This window comes from Populus trichocarpa, chromosome 5 (assembly GCF_000002775.5).
Source record: "Populus trichocarpa isolate Nisqually-1 chromosome 5, P.trichocarpa_v4.1, whole genome shotgun sequence".
NCBI classification, from domain to species: domain Eukaryota; kingdom Viridiplantae; phylum Streptophyta; class Magnoliopsida; order Malpighiales; family Salicaceae; genus Populus; species Populus trichocarpa.
In genome coordinates this window covers 19,782,461-19,798,833 of record NC_037289.2, presented here as the reverse complement: position 1 = coordinate 19,798,833, position 16,373 = coordinate 19,782,461, and the positions used below count along the sequence as shown (strand labels likewise).

General features: G+C 33.4%; 1 protein-coding gene across 4 annotated transcripts; it reads left to right on the top strand.

Moving 5' to 3' along the window:
- The first annotated feature begins 5,144 nt into the window (after nucleotides 1-5,144).
- On the top strand, nucleotides 5,145-15,738 carry LOC18099620 (serine/threonine-protein kinase STY46). 4 transcript variants are annotated; one of them, XM_024601664.2, is made up of 17 exons: nucleotides 5,145-5,285; nucleotides 5,542-5,864; nucleotides 5,996-6,110; nucleotides 6,951-7,060; nucleotides 7,221-7,340; nucleotides 8,009-8,081; nucleotides 8,970-9,080; nucleotides 9,506-9,556; nucleotides 10,931-11,070; nucleotides 11,167-11,274; nucleotides 12,429-12,502; nucleotides 13,213-13,388; nucleotides 13,867-13,962; nucleotides 14,484-14,564; nucleotides 14,695-14,745; nucleotides 15,168-15,308; nucleotides 15,385-15,738. In XM_024601664.2, the coding sequence occupies exons 2-17, from the start codon at nucleotides 5,680-5,682 to the stop codon at nucleotides 15,412-15,414; spliced, it is 1,662 nt and encodes a 553-aa protein (XP_024457432.1). In that variant the 5' UTR covers nucleotides 5,145-5,285; nucleotides 5,542-5,679; the 3' UTR covers nucleotides 15,415-15,738. The 4 variants fall into 4 exon arrangements, with proteins under 4 accessions (XP_024457432.1, XP_024457431.1, XP_024457435.1 ...); XM_024601663.2 differs by lacking the exon at nucleotides 5,145-5,285 and having other exon boundaries at nucleotides 5,328-5,864; XM_024601667.2 differs by lacking the exons at nucleotides 5,145-5,285; nucleotides 5,542-5,864 and having other exon boundaries at nucleotides 5,999-6,110; nucleotides 6,893-7,060.
- Nucleotides 15,739-16,373: the final 635 nt, after the last annotated feature.

Genomic DNA, 16,373 nt, shown 5'->3' with positions numbered 1-16,373 from the left:
AAGAAAAAGGTTAACAAGAAAAAAAAAATAGGTGTGGTTGTGATTGCTTTTTAAAGTGTTTTTCATTTAAAAATATATTAAAATAATATTTTTTATTTTTTAAAAATTATTTTTGATATAAGCCTATCAAAATAATATAAAAACACCGAAAAAATATTAATTTAAAATAAAAAATAAATAAATTAAATTAAAATTTTTTTAAATCATTTTTAAAATACAAAAACATACAGAAAACATATCGGGGTTTGTTATAAAATTAAAGAAAAGGTCCTTGGGTTAGGGCAGAGCAAAAGCATTTTATTTTGAAAAAAAAACGGAAGGAATTGAAAAATACTTTTACTCCGCCCTGGTTTTTGGCTTAGTTAACAAGACTAAATATACCAAAGAAGTTCAGGTATATAATTCTACATTTCTTTTGTTTCCAATTAGTACTTCTTTCTCTGCTATTATATATCATTCACTAATCTTGTTTATATGTGATTTAATCAAGTTCTTTGATAAAAAAAAAGAACAAAATAAAAAAAAGGGGAGACAAATGGAGATGTGATGGATAAAAAAAAATGTGAACTAAATACTCTATGTATGTTCTTGTTATTTGAATGGAGACCTGGACTACAAGGATAATTATTATACAAATTACATATCTTGTCCGTCCCAACTATAACTTCTAATCTTACATTCTATTTTTTTATTATTCTATTTTATTTTTTATTTATTTAATATGTGTTTTCATAACCCATTTCTGAGTTATTTCCTAAATTCATATTTTTTCTCCAAAATAAAAAAAAATAAAAATAAATAAAGATTGACAACGTGAAGAAAACAGGTCGAGAAGGATTCCAAAATAAAAAACATAAAAGTCAAGCTGCAATTTTGGAGGAAATTCGAGGCCTAATTGTATCCTATTATACCTAAGAATGAAGAAATAATACAGATTCAAGGTCGAATTAAATGATTATTTGACGAATCTGCATAAGAAATTAAGTCTAAGGGCATAATTAAATTTTTAATAGGTCAATTTGATTTAAACATGGATCAAATTAAAAGTCAAATCATGTTTAAGAATTAATTTGGGTCCAATTAAAGGATTTAATTAGGTGCAATGACTTAATTATACTTTTAAAAGAGTCAAATTAATTTTATTAGGGGCTTAATTGGTAAAACATTAAGTTTGGGAGCCCAATTTGGGCTTAATTAAGAAGATTGAAATTTTAAGAGACTAAATTTAATTTTTACCAAGTTAATTGATTGAAATCAGGGATAAATCGCAAGAAAATTGAAGTTTTGAGGTCAATTAGGGGTTAAATTCAAAAATTTCACAGTTAAGAACTATTTTGCAAAAGACACTGAACTACAGGGTCCTAATTTATTGAAAACAGGAATAAAATTGAAGAGATTGAAAGTAATGATGTGTGTATAAAATTTTTATCTAACCCGATTGATCAGTCAAGTTAGAGTGAATTCAGTTTTGCTTTATATATTACAATATTAACATATATTCCAAGAAATCATCATTAATTTCCATCCAAACGAGAATTCCACTACGTATTCTAGATATATTTCTCCCAATACTTTTCCATGCGCCCTAAATTTCCACGCATCCAAGAATTTGGGGTGCCAAAGAACAGTCTACCTAATTAATTAGTAATTGCCACACTTCAATTAATTGTATATACACCATGGCAATTGAATATTAAACTTGTGTCTGACTCCCATATGAAACGACTTGCACAATTGAATATTAAACATATTGCATTTTCACACAACCGACTCTGGAAATGCCTTGAAAGAATTGGAAGGAAATTAAAGGTATACGGCTCACCCACGTTACATACACAACAAGAAACCCAGCAACTGCCAGCCAGCTTAAATGGTTGACCCCAAAATTCATTCCGATGAAGACAATGTGAACATGGTTGCAGCCACATAGAATATGTTCTGTATCATTAAATGATTTTGAGAGAAGACTGGCTTATAAACCCGTGCTATACTGCCGGTTATATAAAAAAAAATCAAGAAAAAAATTTAAAAAAGTGCTTCTAGAGGCTAAGTTCATGAAGAAATTGAAGGGGGTGATAAATATATAAAGCAAAACTGAATTCACTCTATCTTGACTGATCAATCAAAATAACATGTTAATTGATGATGTGTGCGTATAAAATGGAAAAGAACTATTGTAATAGGATAAGGAGATTTGTTTTATAAGATTATTAGTGGAGAGATTTCAACTTTTAGCCTTGTTTAGAATTGCATTTCAAATGAGGATTAAGTAAAATTTGATTATTTTTTTGTTTAATGTTTTTGGATTGTTTTGATATTTTAATATCAAAAATAATTTTTTAAAAATAAAAATAAATATTATTTTGATGCATTTCAAAGTGAAAAACATAGTTACGAGACCCGACCCGGGAATTGACCCGATCAAGGAGCCGGGTCTCGGGTTACACGGGTCAACTCGAAAAATTAAAAAATATATTTTGAATTTTAATATTTCATATAAAAAAAGAAATAATCCATGTGAATATAGACTATACATGTTATAAATAATGAAGTTTAAAAGATTATTTCAAAATATTTTTTATCCCACATTAAAAAAATACTATATTAGTATATTATCCTTTTAAGTTGAAGTATTTAAACTAAAATTTTTTTTTATCCCACATCGAACAAATATAATTTTTTCCTTGTGAATATAGAGTATATATATTAAAGAGTTTCAAATCTCACATTGAAAAAATAAAACATTCTTGTAGCATTTATATAATGAACTTTGAAAATGATTAATAACCAATTAAAAAATATATATAAAAAATCTCTGGTTAGAAGAAAAAACACATTTGAAAAAAAAAACAGGTCTCAAATAGGTTTTGTTGGGTTGCCAGGGTCATGAGATAACCGAGTTTTTGCTCATCCCGGTCTTTTGCCTTATCAAAACTGGTCCAGTTATTGGGTCGACCCGCCAGGCAGATCTGAGTTTAATAATTTTGATGGAACGCTACCACATTATCAAATACCTTCATAATCTTAACAGTGCTGGAGATTAATTGACATTATAGTTGTTTTAATTACATAATTTCATCGTTGTTAGTTATATTCCAAGTTCAATGTTTTTCCAATCAATTCCTATTTTCTTTGCATCACACACACTCCAAAATGACAAAAACGTAGCACCAAATTAACCTCAAAACATCTGGCTATCCTCGCATGTCTCACGTTTCAACTATGAAAGTTTCGCATCGAAGACGTCTAATCTTGGTTCCCACCAAAAAGCTCGAAAACTTTGTGGCTTATATTGCCTCCCCTCTTTCCTTTCGAAAAAAATAAAATAAAATCCACCGTGTCCCAAGTATCCGGCGAGGCTCCAGTGGTGATCAGTTAGATCGTGTCACATCACTATTATGTCCTCCTTTGAGCGAAGGAGAATTTATTGAAGAAGACATGAGCAGCAGAAAATGGCCCCCTCGTATCTTACAAAGGAAAGAAATCCATTCATGAGAATAAAATCTTAATCATGTCTTAGTGTAGATTTAAGCTCCATTACCTGACATCTTTACGAATTTCAGTATTTTTGAATATTTTTTATTTTTTTAAATTTACTTTTATCCCTTAAACATTCTCAAGAACTTACAAACATTTGATTATTTTTTTAAAAGAGTTAATTTGTCGAATCGATAAAAACACAGTCATTTTAATCGTTTTTTTGTAGGCTTATCTACAGTCATAAAACGTAAAATAGTGCCTTGATCTTGATTTTTACTGGTAAATTGGATCCTCATTGTTTTTAGGATTACTGTCATAGTCTTAATTCTTGTGTTGGTTGATCAAAGACTCAAAAGGTATCCATTTTGGGATTATATGATCTATTATAATTTTAATTCTCATAACCATACCTATAAAAAAACAAGGATGCTCTTTTTTTTTTTTTAAAAGGAACACACCCTTTTAAACGGGGTATTGGAAGCGCGGTCCAACCATATTTTTAGTTTAGTTTTGTTATAAATTAAATTTTTAGTGTTTTTAGATCGTTTTTATGTGTTGATGTTAAAAATAAATTTTAAAAAATAAAAAAATATTATTTAAATATATTTCTAAACAAAAAACACTTTAAAAAATAATTTTGCCGGTATCGCAACTCCCAGTAAGTTAATTCCCTCAATTAATCATACTCGATAATAAGTGTTCTCTCTATCGTTGGTTAAACAACTCACTTGAAAAAAAAAAAACCAAATAATAAGGCAATATATAAAGGATAGAGATGCTCATCAACTATGGGATTGTTCCAAACGAAAAGGGGAATCGTCATAATAAAAAGATTAGGGAATAAGATTAAGGACCAAGGAGGAATTGTTTTAGTTGTCTAGAACAGCTCCAAGCTAGTATAGCTACGTGTGAAAGTGTTATAATTTTTGTTTTAAAAATATATTTTATTTATAAAAATTTCAAATTAATCTTTTTTAGTATTTTTTGATGATTTTGATATGTTAATATTAAAAATAAAAAAATATAAAAAAATAATATATTTCAAAATATACTTTTAAAAAACATTTTGCACTAAAATACTAAACATGCAATTATTACCGAAAGAGATGCTCGAATTATTCCCCAAGACGGCTTTAACCGGGAAGACTTTAGAGATGGACGACCGCATGCATTGTTTTTCTACTATTTTTTTGTGTGGTATATTCCTTTTTGAAAAAGCTTGGATTCCATGGCCGGAATTACATCATTTGAATTATAAATTGTTGAGGGTAGGAGGGGAGACAATTCGGTGACAAGGAAACAAGGCACGTTATAAAATGAATGCAAATTGCATCATGGACGTGACATGTACTATCGGGCATGTAAGTGCACTGTTTTTCAAAATGCCGTTTAGGATTAAAAAAAAATCAACTGGGATTAGATGTAAGCAATATTTAAATATCTAGATAGTTGATCAAATGTCTTCCTACACAAAATCCAGGAGCACTCGTATGATTCCAATGCCATCCCTTTCTTTCGTGTCTTGACAATTCCAATCTCACCACAATTCTGCCTCCGAAATTGCAAGAAAAATCATCCATTCTTCTTCGTTTAGTCAATTTTAGGAATTTAATTTAACCCACCCGTCACTTTACCATAACCTTTCCTGTTTAAAACGCGTATGGCGTGTTCCAACCACCTGTTGCTGCCCAGCCCTGCCCCGCCAGCTCCCCTTTTGGTACGACAATGGCATTTTTGCGATTTGCTCGAATACAAGGACCAGCGCTAAGAACCCGTAAATTCTGCAAATCGTCAAGAGCATTCTAGTAATTCCATAACTTTATCCACTTCCCTTGAAGTTTATATATAGAAAAGTTGATGGTACCACCACTGAGAAGAAATGAATAAAGGCCAAAAACCTGACCCGAACTTCTTTCCCTCTCTCTCTGCTCAGTGCTCAGTTCTTCTAGGCGTTGAATTTGAGTCTCCGTTTTCTGCTACGGCTTCTTTCTCGTAGGACGAAATTGCCCTTGGTTTACCTTCAAAACCCCAAACCTAACCCTGTTTCGTGTGTCCTTTCAGATTCTACCATCCGTCAAAGATCCTATCCTCTCTCCTCAAAAAATCTCCCCTCTCCATGGAACCAGTAGGAGCAGAGGAAGTTTGCTTATAGTGCAAAAACAGAAAAAAAAAAAAGACAAGCTAAAGGAAGAAAATCGAATGGATTTAACGGAAGGAGTTGGAGAGAGCTCTTCACCGCCGAGAAGCTTTGGTAGTGTTAGCAACTACGATGTGCGGAGCGACGTGTATAATCGCTTCATAGAAAGTGGTCACGAAGAAGCTGTTTCAAATCCTGAGTTGTTTCGCGAACTCCTCGACTCTCACTTCAATCGCTTGCCTGCTAGGTTTTTTTTTTTTGAATTTTATTCACATCATATTTGATTTTCTGTATTTTTATTTTAATTTGCGATAGAGTGTGAATCTTTAATTTATTTCTACAACTTAATTTTTGCTTGTTTGGTACTGTTATTTTCAGTTATGGACTGGATGTTAACATGGATAGAATAGAAGATGTTTTGCTACATCGAAAACTTCTCGCTATGGCGAAGGATCCAGCGAGACGTCCTGTTTACCATATCCGTTTCTTAGAGGTACTGCCCTGTTCTTCATCTTCTCTTGGTTAGTACCACTAGCTTTGGCTGTTGATGCTTTTTATTTGTTGAATCACTTTGTTAGCTAAGCTTTACAATTTCTACGGAACTTTGCTGAAGGAGAATTATCTGAAAATGAAGCGTGATATGAAACATTGGTAAGGTAGCCTAAGATAACTGACATTGCTGAAAATATTAATGACATTGTACCAGTCATATGGTAAATTGAGTGCTAGAGTGATTAACCGAGTTTCTTAGGTTTACAGGGATTGAGATCAACCGTGCTTTGTGGGATACTTCGGGTTCTAGTTTCTATGGTCGATATTGTTAATGCGTATAGTTTCAAAACGATGAATTTGACTCTATATTTCTAGTATGGAATTTTTATATTCCACAGACAGCACTCTGATGTTATATTTTCCCTTTGATATCATATAAAATTTATTTTACGCCTCAATGCCTCTTGTCTAGTTTACACTAATACATCAGCATCCTTGGACTTTTTTTTGTTAGCTATCATTTGGGTTCTTTGTGGTTTAGGGTTAACAAAACACATGAGTATTTGGACTATAGATCACTTGCGCACAGTGCTCTACAGGTTAATCAGGCTGTTTGACTTTTAGTTTTAGAATTTATTTGCTGGAATGCTTTATCTTGTAGCAAATATTAAAGGTCATCCTTCTAGTACCAAATCCTAAAATTGATTCTGAACTACTAAAGAAACTTATGATATATTTAAAATGACGGTACACTTATGATTTTGTCCTACTATTTTGTTTCAGTAACGCATCTTACATTCTATGCTCTGTCTGCTTATTTTCTCCTTTTGCTTCTGGGAAGAACCTTTGCACTAAAACAGAGGGCAATGGCGACCAACAGTTTATTAGTATGACTCCTTTCCCAAGGCCAGCGTGTGATATAGATGATGGAGTTGTGCCATCACAAAAGAGGTATTGCATCCATATAGATCTTATTTGTATGTGCATAGCCATGAGCTTTTAACTTTATTTTTGTTCATTTAGTGAGCATGTAAATGTAATGATTGTACTTTATTGTTGGTTTGTCAATGCATTTTTATTTATTTGTTATTTATGCCATTTCGGTAAGTAGAATCAGGGATTGTACGATTGAAGGTGAACCTTTGTCTAAGCTTGAGGATCTGAATTTGGATGTTAGAAAGAGCTCCAAGGACATGGAGGAGAAGTATCATCCAGAGGATGTATCCAGAAGGTACTTCCTCAATGAAGAATTGTTTCTTTTGTGACTTTTTTTTTTATCATGAAGAGTGAAGCATTATTATTTTTTAACTTAGTTATGAATGGAAAATTTTTTGTAACTGGGGAATTTCAAGAGTTTGCTTTTAGTGCAGGGGGTTCACTCTGTATGTTTAGTGTAATTGCCAATATTTGTATCTGTTTTGGTTTCTTTGTTCTTCTTTGGGGTTGGAATTAGAATGTTTCCCTCATTATCAAGCGATGTAATTTAAATGACAAGCCTAAATGGAAGTGGCAGCAATGCTCTATGTTATTCCACATTGCATGTCAAATTCAAATAGCTGTTATTTTCTTTTTGATCTTATCCTTTACCGTAACATTCCAAGGTTTTTAAAAAGGAGTACAAGTTTTATACTTTTAATCATGATAAACTTAATTTTCTCTCCTTTTCTTTGGATGCATTTTTTAAAATTAGTTAAAATAAGATGTCTCTGTTCTATTTGTAAATGGAAGACAGGTTTGTTGTAAAGTCATGGATCTGTTTGCTATATTTATGAAATTGAGATTAGCTTAAATTATACCTATATGCGTATAAAAAAGATGAAGTGTGTTTGACCACTAATATATTCTTTATATTGCTTTTCTATATTGGAATTAAGTTGGTTGCTTGGAAACTTAATGCAGGCAAGAAGTTTCACATGTCCCGATTCATGAAGTAATATTTTCTACTGTAGACAAGCCCAAGCTTCTTAGTCAGGTTTGTTTGGGAAGACTCATGCTTTTTTTTTGTTGAATGTTTTATTAATCTTTTGAGTTTTACCAAGTCCGTTTCCATGGTCATAATCCTTCATTAACATGAATGACACAATTTTTTGGCATTCACATGTTTAGAAGTTGAGTTCAAATTTAATCCTATTAAATTGTATTGCATTCATTGTAATGTGTTTGAGTGGATGTAAGATTACCTCAGCATAAGGGGGAAAAGAGAAGAAACCAAGCTTGAAGTTTGCCTTTGGTATTTATTTCTCCATAAGAGTAAAACCAGGCTTGAAGTTAGTTGCATTGTTTTTCTGCTTCTGTATTAAAAAACTAACCATAATTGGACGTGGGTTGTTCAAATTTAATGAAAAGAGCATTTCATTGCCATGGTTTTATTTTCCATTGCAGCTTTTGAAAATTTTATGGGTCCCTTTGCTTTATATTCATCAGCTTTTGGATTCACTGTGTATGCTATGGATAGGACTTCCACTTGTGCAGCCTGTTGGTACTTGTTATTAGATGCAGTTTGCCAAGCAAAATCTGCAGCCCGTTGGTATTCACCATTATCCTTCACTGGGAAGGAAAGCATGACCATAACTCCTTAGATTTACCTGTAGACCCTTAAGTTATGATGTTCTCAACACACCTCTTCCGAGATTTTATTGAGCTTTGGTAATGCATCTTAAGGTCTTATTTTCCAATCTAAAGCATATTAATAGAATGGAATTTATAAATTTTGTAAGCTTATGATGTTCAGATATGTGCTTAACTACAAGGTAAAACCCCTGCTAAACTCAGTTGAACCAATAAAACAATAAGGCTTGGTTAAGTTTGGTGGTTTGAAATGAGTAATGTGAATTTCTTCTGATGACATGTTTTCTTTTAGCTTTCTGCTTTGCTTTCAGATATAGGGCTTAACATCCGTGAAGCTCATGTGTTTTCAACTACTGATTGCTACTCTCTGGATGTATTTGTGGTGGATGGGTGGCCTATTGAGGTACTTGATACTCATTAAGATTTGTGTTCATATTCCCAATATATTTTGTTTTTGTACTAAGAGATTTAGTATAACTCATTAGTACTATTGAAGGATCTTAATGATATGGGAGTTATTCGTTTACTCCTGTTGCTCATCTTTAAATTAATCTCTCATGCCTTGCATCATAATAATCACACTGATGAGTTCTGTACTTTTTACCTGAATTTCAAATGAAATGATTAATAAGCTTGAATTTTCTTTAAAACTACTATGTTATCTTTTTTGTTTAGAAAATTTGCAAATTTGTTTCTTAAACAAAACAAACTGTGCTTATCCCCGGACAGTGGCCTCATATTATATTAAGGAGCATTGTGATTATATCTCTTTATGACAGGGTTCTGTGCTGAGTCCAAATGTTGCTGACTTTGCAATGTTGTGGCCAGGATACAGATGGTTTGTATAAGGCTATGGAAGAAGCAATTGCTAGAAGCGAGGTAATTTGTGTCTCAGTATAATCCTATTGTTTGTTTTTTGGGTCACTGTTTTGCTTTAATCACGCTGATGTCCAGCAGAAGTATTGGTCAATAATGAAAGAATCAGAGAATATATATTTTTATATTTATCACATCATTTTTTTTAGATTTACTATACCTTTTTAAAGAGTAGACGAAAAAAAAGAAAAAAGAAGAGGGATCCTGAGAATTGTGTATTCTATTTTCACCTTTTTTGCTGCTTTTGAATTTACCTGTCATACCTAGCAGAAGAAATCCATGCATACCATGGAAGAGAATTTAGCTGTCTCTCTGGTAATGGAGGACATATAAAAATGAAAAGCATATGAGAGTTGCGAAGGGTTATAGGCTGTGAACAGAATTTTAGAAATTTTTTCTCATCTAGCTGGGGTAGTTCCAATTCGTGATGCTTAATTTATAGTTCTCTGCTGTATCTTCTGGAAGAAGACTGGATATTTTGGGTAAGAGTTTGTCTTTTGTGTGCAATTTTCTTTTTCATTCCCCAACTACAAATAATTTGGAGCAATTTGAGCACCCATTGCACGCCATAGTGTATACATCAACGAAGCCTCTGTATATTAATTCAGCATATATCTCATCTTTTAATTGCACAGAACTGTTCAGATCGCTTGAAGCATATTCACTTTCTTGTGAATACTGTCAATTTCAGTGTCAGGTGTGGTTTGTGTGTGTCTCCGCTTAATTTTTGTTCAAGAGATAAAACATATGTTCTGATGAGCTTTGTGATGCATGATCAATGCATTGTTCCAGCAGGCAATCCTTTATAAACAACTACCTTTGGGCCTTGTTTGTTCAGCCTTGTGGTGTCCTCTTAAGAAAATGTGGCACCTCTCAATTCTTGGATGCCGACTTCTGATATACTTCTTACCACTGCTGATGCATGTAGTTTTAATTTATGATGGAACTAAATGTCTTAGTCCATAACCTGCAATCTGACAGTCGGATGAAGTTGCTGGCTGTCACTAATAATTCATAAATTAGAAGTTCTGTTGATTTACTATATTGAAGGTTAATGCATATTGAGGTTAGAGAAGCTTAGTTTAGTACTTCTCTTTTCATTGCTTGTAGACATTAAAACAACCTAAATTCATGTCAATGGAGTTTTTAAAATTAAATCCTTTCTGTCACTCCATGCCTGACTTATTGAGGAGATCTTGCCCCTGTTCTTGACTTTAAGCTTTTGATCGGGACATGTTTATCACTGTTGTCTTCTTTAGATTCTCCCAAGTCTTAAAGTTGATCGACCCTCTTCTTGCATGGGCTCCTATTCTTGGCTTCTTTTTTTTTCACTAAACAAAGAATAAAATGTTCTGACTATTCTCTCTGGAAATACAGGGGTCGTGGTCCGGTTCTTCACATTGTCATTCATCTGTAGGTAAAGCTGTAGCAGCTCAAGCAAAATCTGGAGATTGGGAAATAGATAGAAGGTTATTGAAGATAGGAGAAAGAATTGCATCTGGATCTTGTGGAGATCTGTGAGTTGGGCTTTTCAAATTTGCTACTTTTCTTCAACTTCATTTTTGGCTGTCCTCCATTATCGTTCTCATCTGCCAACTTCTGTTAATCTGAAGGTATCGTGGTGTTTACTTTGGTGAAGATGTTGCCATTAAAATTCTTAGATCTGAGCAATTAAACGGCACTCAAGAAGAAGAGTTTGCTCAAGAAGTGACAATTCTAAGGTGAATAGTTTGAAATGAAGTTCACTTCCTACATCTTTAAATTGATTCATGCTAAACTAATCATGCAAAAATGTTTAAGCATTTGACTTCACATTTCAATCATGCCACTAATTATCTTCTTCAGAGATTCTTTTAACAAGTTTTATTAATAGAGGAAGTGAAAGTTATTGGAACTTTGTTGTATGAGCTGTCTGCTCTCACATGAACTCCCCATGTATCTCTGTCATGTTGGCCTTGATATGCGCAAGGATCCCTGAGAGTATGATCTGAGACTGTAATGAATCTGGGTAATGATATTACTTTTGGTTTTATGTGATGTGCTTGACTGTATGATTTGACTTAAGTGACACTTGAAATATCTATTTCCTGGAAAAACCTGTACTTTCTACTAACTGGTTTGACTCTATAACATAAAAGGCAATTTTTTTTCCTTGGGAGACGATTTTTGCCAGAATTGACTATCTGCTATAGCTAGCTTTTGGAACCTAAAAATTCCGTATCCTTTGTTAAGGGGTTTGAGATTGTGTTTGTCTACATTAGTCTCTTTTAAACTTTATTTTCATTGTATGCATTCTTTTTTCTCATACAAAGGGCTATTCATATCCTTCTCCTCAAAATGCTGTATTTATTTTTGAATTAAAACAAATTATACTATAAAGCATTGGTTCAATTCAGGGATTTGGAAACCCCTCACCTTTTTTTGTCTAATATCTGTCATTTGATTAACCTGAATTAATCTGTCCTTCAAGCAGCCATGAAGTAGACTTTTATTTGATTAACCTGTGTTATGTTTTCTTTATTAATTCGTACCGTTTTATATGATTTTAAAAGTATTGCAGAAAACCATGAAAAAGAGGGATGGTATTCAATCCTCTTTGGTGTCCAAAGACATGCCCTTATTTATACATCCATATGGAAGTAAAGAATTCCTCTTTTCTTCAGAGTGGAAATCTCTTCCCTTTTTGGTTTAGCAATGATGTCATTTAGCACTGTAATCTGAAGGTCCAGGCACTTAATTGAGCATGGATTTCCTTTCCACTATTCCATTTGAGCTGTTAATATTCTGGTTGCTCCACTTTGCCATGATTCTAAGCATTTTTATTGTTTAGTAGTTTTTCATTTGTACCTGAATTTGTCCATTTTTCTTGATACAGGGAAGTCCAACATAGAAATGTTGTTCGTTTTGTTGGTGCATGCACTAAATTTCCACATTTGTGCATAGTTACAGGTACAGAACTCTACAGGAAGCAAAATCTTTCTTTTCATTGTTCTTTCTTTTTGCACTGTTTTATTTTATCAGAATGAACAGACTGCACTTCCCTAAAGAGAACTTAAGGCTTTGCTCTTCTATTTAATGTTGTGCTTTTTTGTGGGGCTCTCTCTGTTCAGTAACTGATAAGAATTTCGCTCTCCTGATTTTGTTTTTCAAATTAAAAACTGGAATGGAAACCTCTGGGGCTTATTGTGAGTATCAACGCAAATCAATTTATGACTATTTGTGGCTGATGATCATGAAGATTTATTGGATCATGGAGCATTTGCTTTTGTGGCTTGCTGTCGTATTATGTGTTCCCGTGAAATTATTTTAGATTTTGTAGGGTTTTAACTTCCCCAAGTTGTTTTGGCCAGGATTTGTTTTTACCATCATTTTGATCAAGTTAATATCTAACACATTGCCTTCTGTACCCATCTCTCTTTGCATTAATCTACCAAAGTTGAAAATCATGCTCGTACTTGTGTTAATGCTTTAATATGGCATACAAAATTTCCATTTTCATATTTATTTTGTTAATATGAATTCCAAGTAGGTATAATTGGTTCCTGGCTTCCTTTTTGTAATTTATTTAATTTCAAATGTATTTGATTCTGTACTTGTTTGCTTGCCTGTCTTCTGTTTCATTGAAATCCTCTATAAGGATATGGTGTTCTTGCTTGCAGAGTTTATGCATGGAGGAAGTCTCTATGATTACTTGCATAAGAACCATAATGTATTGAAGCTCCCTCAATTGCTGAAGTTTGCGATTGATGTTTGCAAAGGAATGGAGTATTTGCATCAAAACAACATCATCCATAGAGATTTGAAGACAGCAAATTTGCTCATGGATACTCAAAATGTAAGAGTTTTTATTTTGATTGATTGAAGTGACATTTGTATTTGCTGACCTCATAGACTTGATAAGTTATTTAAAAATATTCCACATTTTCTGATGCTTCCTTTCTGTTTGGCTGCATGGTTGATGAGCTGGCTTTTCTATCATCATTTATGTCTCCTTTCAATGATTTTGAGTTTTTAAGCAATTTTTTTAATCTGTATGTGGCTTCTGTTATAAGCTCTTTTTATGTAATGATCCATGTCATGGGTCACTCAATTAATGTATGGAGCATGAAGATCCAACATTCTTGTATTTTCTTTTGCTTAGTAGTGGCTTGTTTGAGTTATAAATCATCAATGTGGTTGACTATGAATGTGGTAGGCTGTCCTTCCATTTCATATCTGTATTTAACTTGTATTGTTCAGAATAGATTGACGAAGTCTTATGCCAATTCATTAAAAAAAATCTTAATTAAGTTAATAGTCATTTTTGCCTCAAGGTTGTTAAGGTAGCAGATTTTGGGGTTGCTCGGTTCCAGAATCAAGGGGGAGTAATGACAGCAGAGACGGGAACCTACAGATGGATGGCACCTGAGGTTTGGATTTTTTTAGTTCCACTGTGTAGTTATGTGTTTCTTGCTTCTTTACTATAAAGAGGTACTAGCTTTCTGTTATCCCAAGTTAAGGATCTTTGTGATGATTCAAATCAACTCGATTGATCAGCTGCCTTCTAGAAAAAACTCTCACAATCCATGTTTCTTTGGTAGAGATCTTGTGTTATAATCTCTCTTTAGATGAATTGTTGAGCATTCAGACTTGATAATCTTACAGCCATAATTATAGATAGCCTTTTCCCTTCGAGGAAGAAAGATGATGTTTGTTTTCTAAGCTTTTCAGTTATTGTACTCTTGCTCCTCTGCTGTACTCAACTTTGATGAATTGAGAAAATATACATCCAATAGTTTCATCCTCATTTAAGACGAAAAAGAAATGGACCTGGATTTTGTATGTGTTTGCCATGTTCGTTTTGAGCTTTCAACTTCTGGGCAACATCATGTGTTCTAGTCTCTTTGAACTTGCATCCAATTATCTTATATTATAATTTGTTTGATTCAAGGTCATCAACCATCAGCCATATGATCAGAAAGCAGATATATTCAGCTTTGCCATTGTATTGTGGGAGCTAGTAACTGCAAAGGTATTTCCTAAAAGCAAACCCAGCACTTGAGCTTTTATGAAAATAATCATTGTTACAAATATTTAAAAAAAAAAAAAAAAAAAATCACTAGCGAAGTAATCCTGAAGTGACATTTTTATTGTTGTGCTAGATTCCATATGATAGCATGACTCCACTACAAGCTGCCCTGGGAGTGAGACAGGTTTGTATTTCTATGTAATGGTTTATATTGTGATATATTAAGACTAGTTTGGCTTCGAATTGGATTCAGAAAGGCACAATAGTCTTCTTTGCCTCCTTGTTTTGTTATATGTCGTGTGCATTTTTACTTTGTATCTGCAACCGCAAGTGTTGGTGTTCTGGGAAGGAGTGTGGCATTAAAATCCTTTTGCATTGGATAACAGGTTCGCTGCATTCAATTGTAGTAGTAAGATGAAAGCTGCTTCTCAGTGTTTATGACATGTTATTTTGAAGTTTGGTTACAAACTTGAGACATTTTCATGATCAGTGTTTGTGCCAGATAGATGGTGCTTTCTCGATTGCATTTTGAAAGCATTCTAGGGTTGACATGAGACGAGCTAATTTAGTCAATAGTTTCACTGATTTTACTTGAATATTTTCCAGGGGCTGCGTCCTGATCTCCCTCACAGTGCACATCCAAAACTTTTAGACTTGATGCAAAGATGCTGGGAAACAGTTCCTGACAGGCGGCCATCCTTCTCTGAGATAACAGTTGAACTTCAAACACTTCTGCAAGAAAGTCAGGTGGATTTCTGAACACTTCTTTTCCTCGTTGATCGATGCAGAAGACGAATGTCTAACTCAATGATTGACCTGTCAGGAAATTATGGAAGCGGTCAATGGGAACTGACAATTTCTGTATGCAACAATCTAACGCCCGTTTTGATGATTTGCCTTCTGTTCTTTCAACATAGTTGTGTTAAAAAAGAAAAACATAGTTATATAGAGGTTTTATTGTACAACCTAGGGAAAAGGATTTTAGGCTTGTCCGTTACAACACTAAAGAAACAAAGAGCAAGGTCTTTTTTTACTTGTGAGATTTCAAAGCTTTTTAGTATCAAGACGTGTATACTTTCCTACAAAGATCAGTCACGCTTGAAATTTGTTGTAATTATGATGACACTCTATTTGTTTTCGAAGGTTTTTATTTATTTTCCAAAATATGAATTTCGAACACTGTAGCCATCTGTTTTTGAAGGATTCTTAGTCGTCCTTGATTACAAACCTGGGAGCTTCTGGCAGATGTAACTGGAAGAGAGAGAGAATCCTCTGCCTGCAACGACAAGTCGTGCATCTATTTATGAAAGACTTAAACATCTCAAATGCATAATGACGAGTAATGTCAAAATAATTCAAGTCTCTACATTTCATCATGTATCTATTTATAAAGAATCAAACGCATATATCCTGCAATGCTTTGGGCCACATGGTTTGAAGATGGCTAGTGTGCGAAACGAGGATGGTATGAAAGGTTCTAATTGGGGGCAAGGCTTGATCCATTTTGTTGTCTGTTGAGTGTTGACGTATCGCCCTTTTCTTCCCAATTTGTAGGTGATCTGCTTGAAGCCGAGGCCATCCAGCCCATTGTTATACACGAGTGAGAGCTATATGATCGTCAGGCCCACTCTTGGGCTTTTCTCATTGAACTGAGGTGCATGAGTAAAAGTAATAAATTTATTTTGTTTGCTTAAATCCGGATATAGTATATCCTTCGTTGGCTATGCTAATCTATTATTTTTCTCCCATTTGAATTAATAATGATGTAATTATACATATTTTAAGTCTTAAGAATCAAATTATATTTATTTA

What these genes read in the sequence shown, in the direction of transcription:
- LOC18099620 (XM_024601664.2), top strand. Translation starts at nt 5,680, where the DNA reads ATGGATTTAACGGAAGGAGTTGGAGAGAGCTCTTCACCGCCGAGAAGC. An exon ending in ACCATATCCGTTTCTTAGAG is followed by an intron (nt 6,111 to 6,950) that starts GTACTGCCCTGT and finishes GCTTCTGGGAAG; the next exon opens with AACCTTTGCACTAAAACAGA. An exon ending in CACTTCTGCAAGAAAGTCAG is followed by an intron (nt 15,309 to 15,384) that starts GTGGATTTCTGA and finishes TTGACCTGTCAG; the next exon opens with GAAATTATGGAAGCGGTCAA.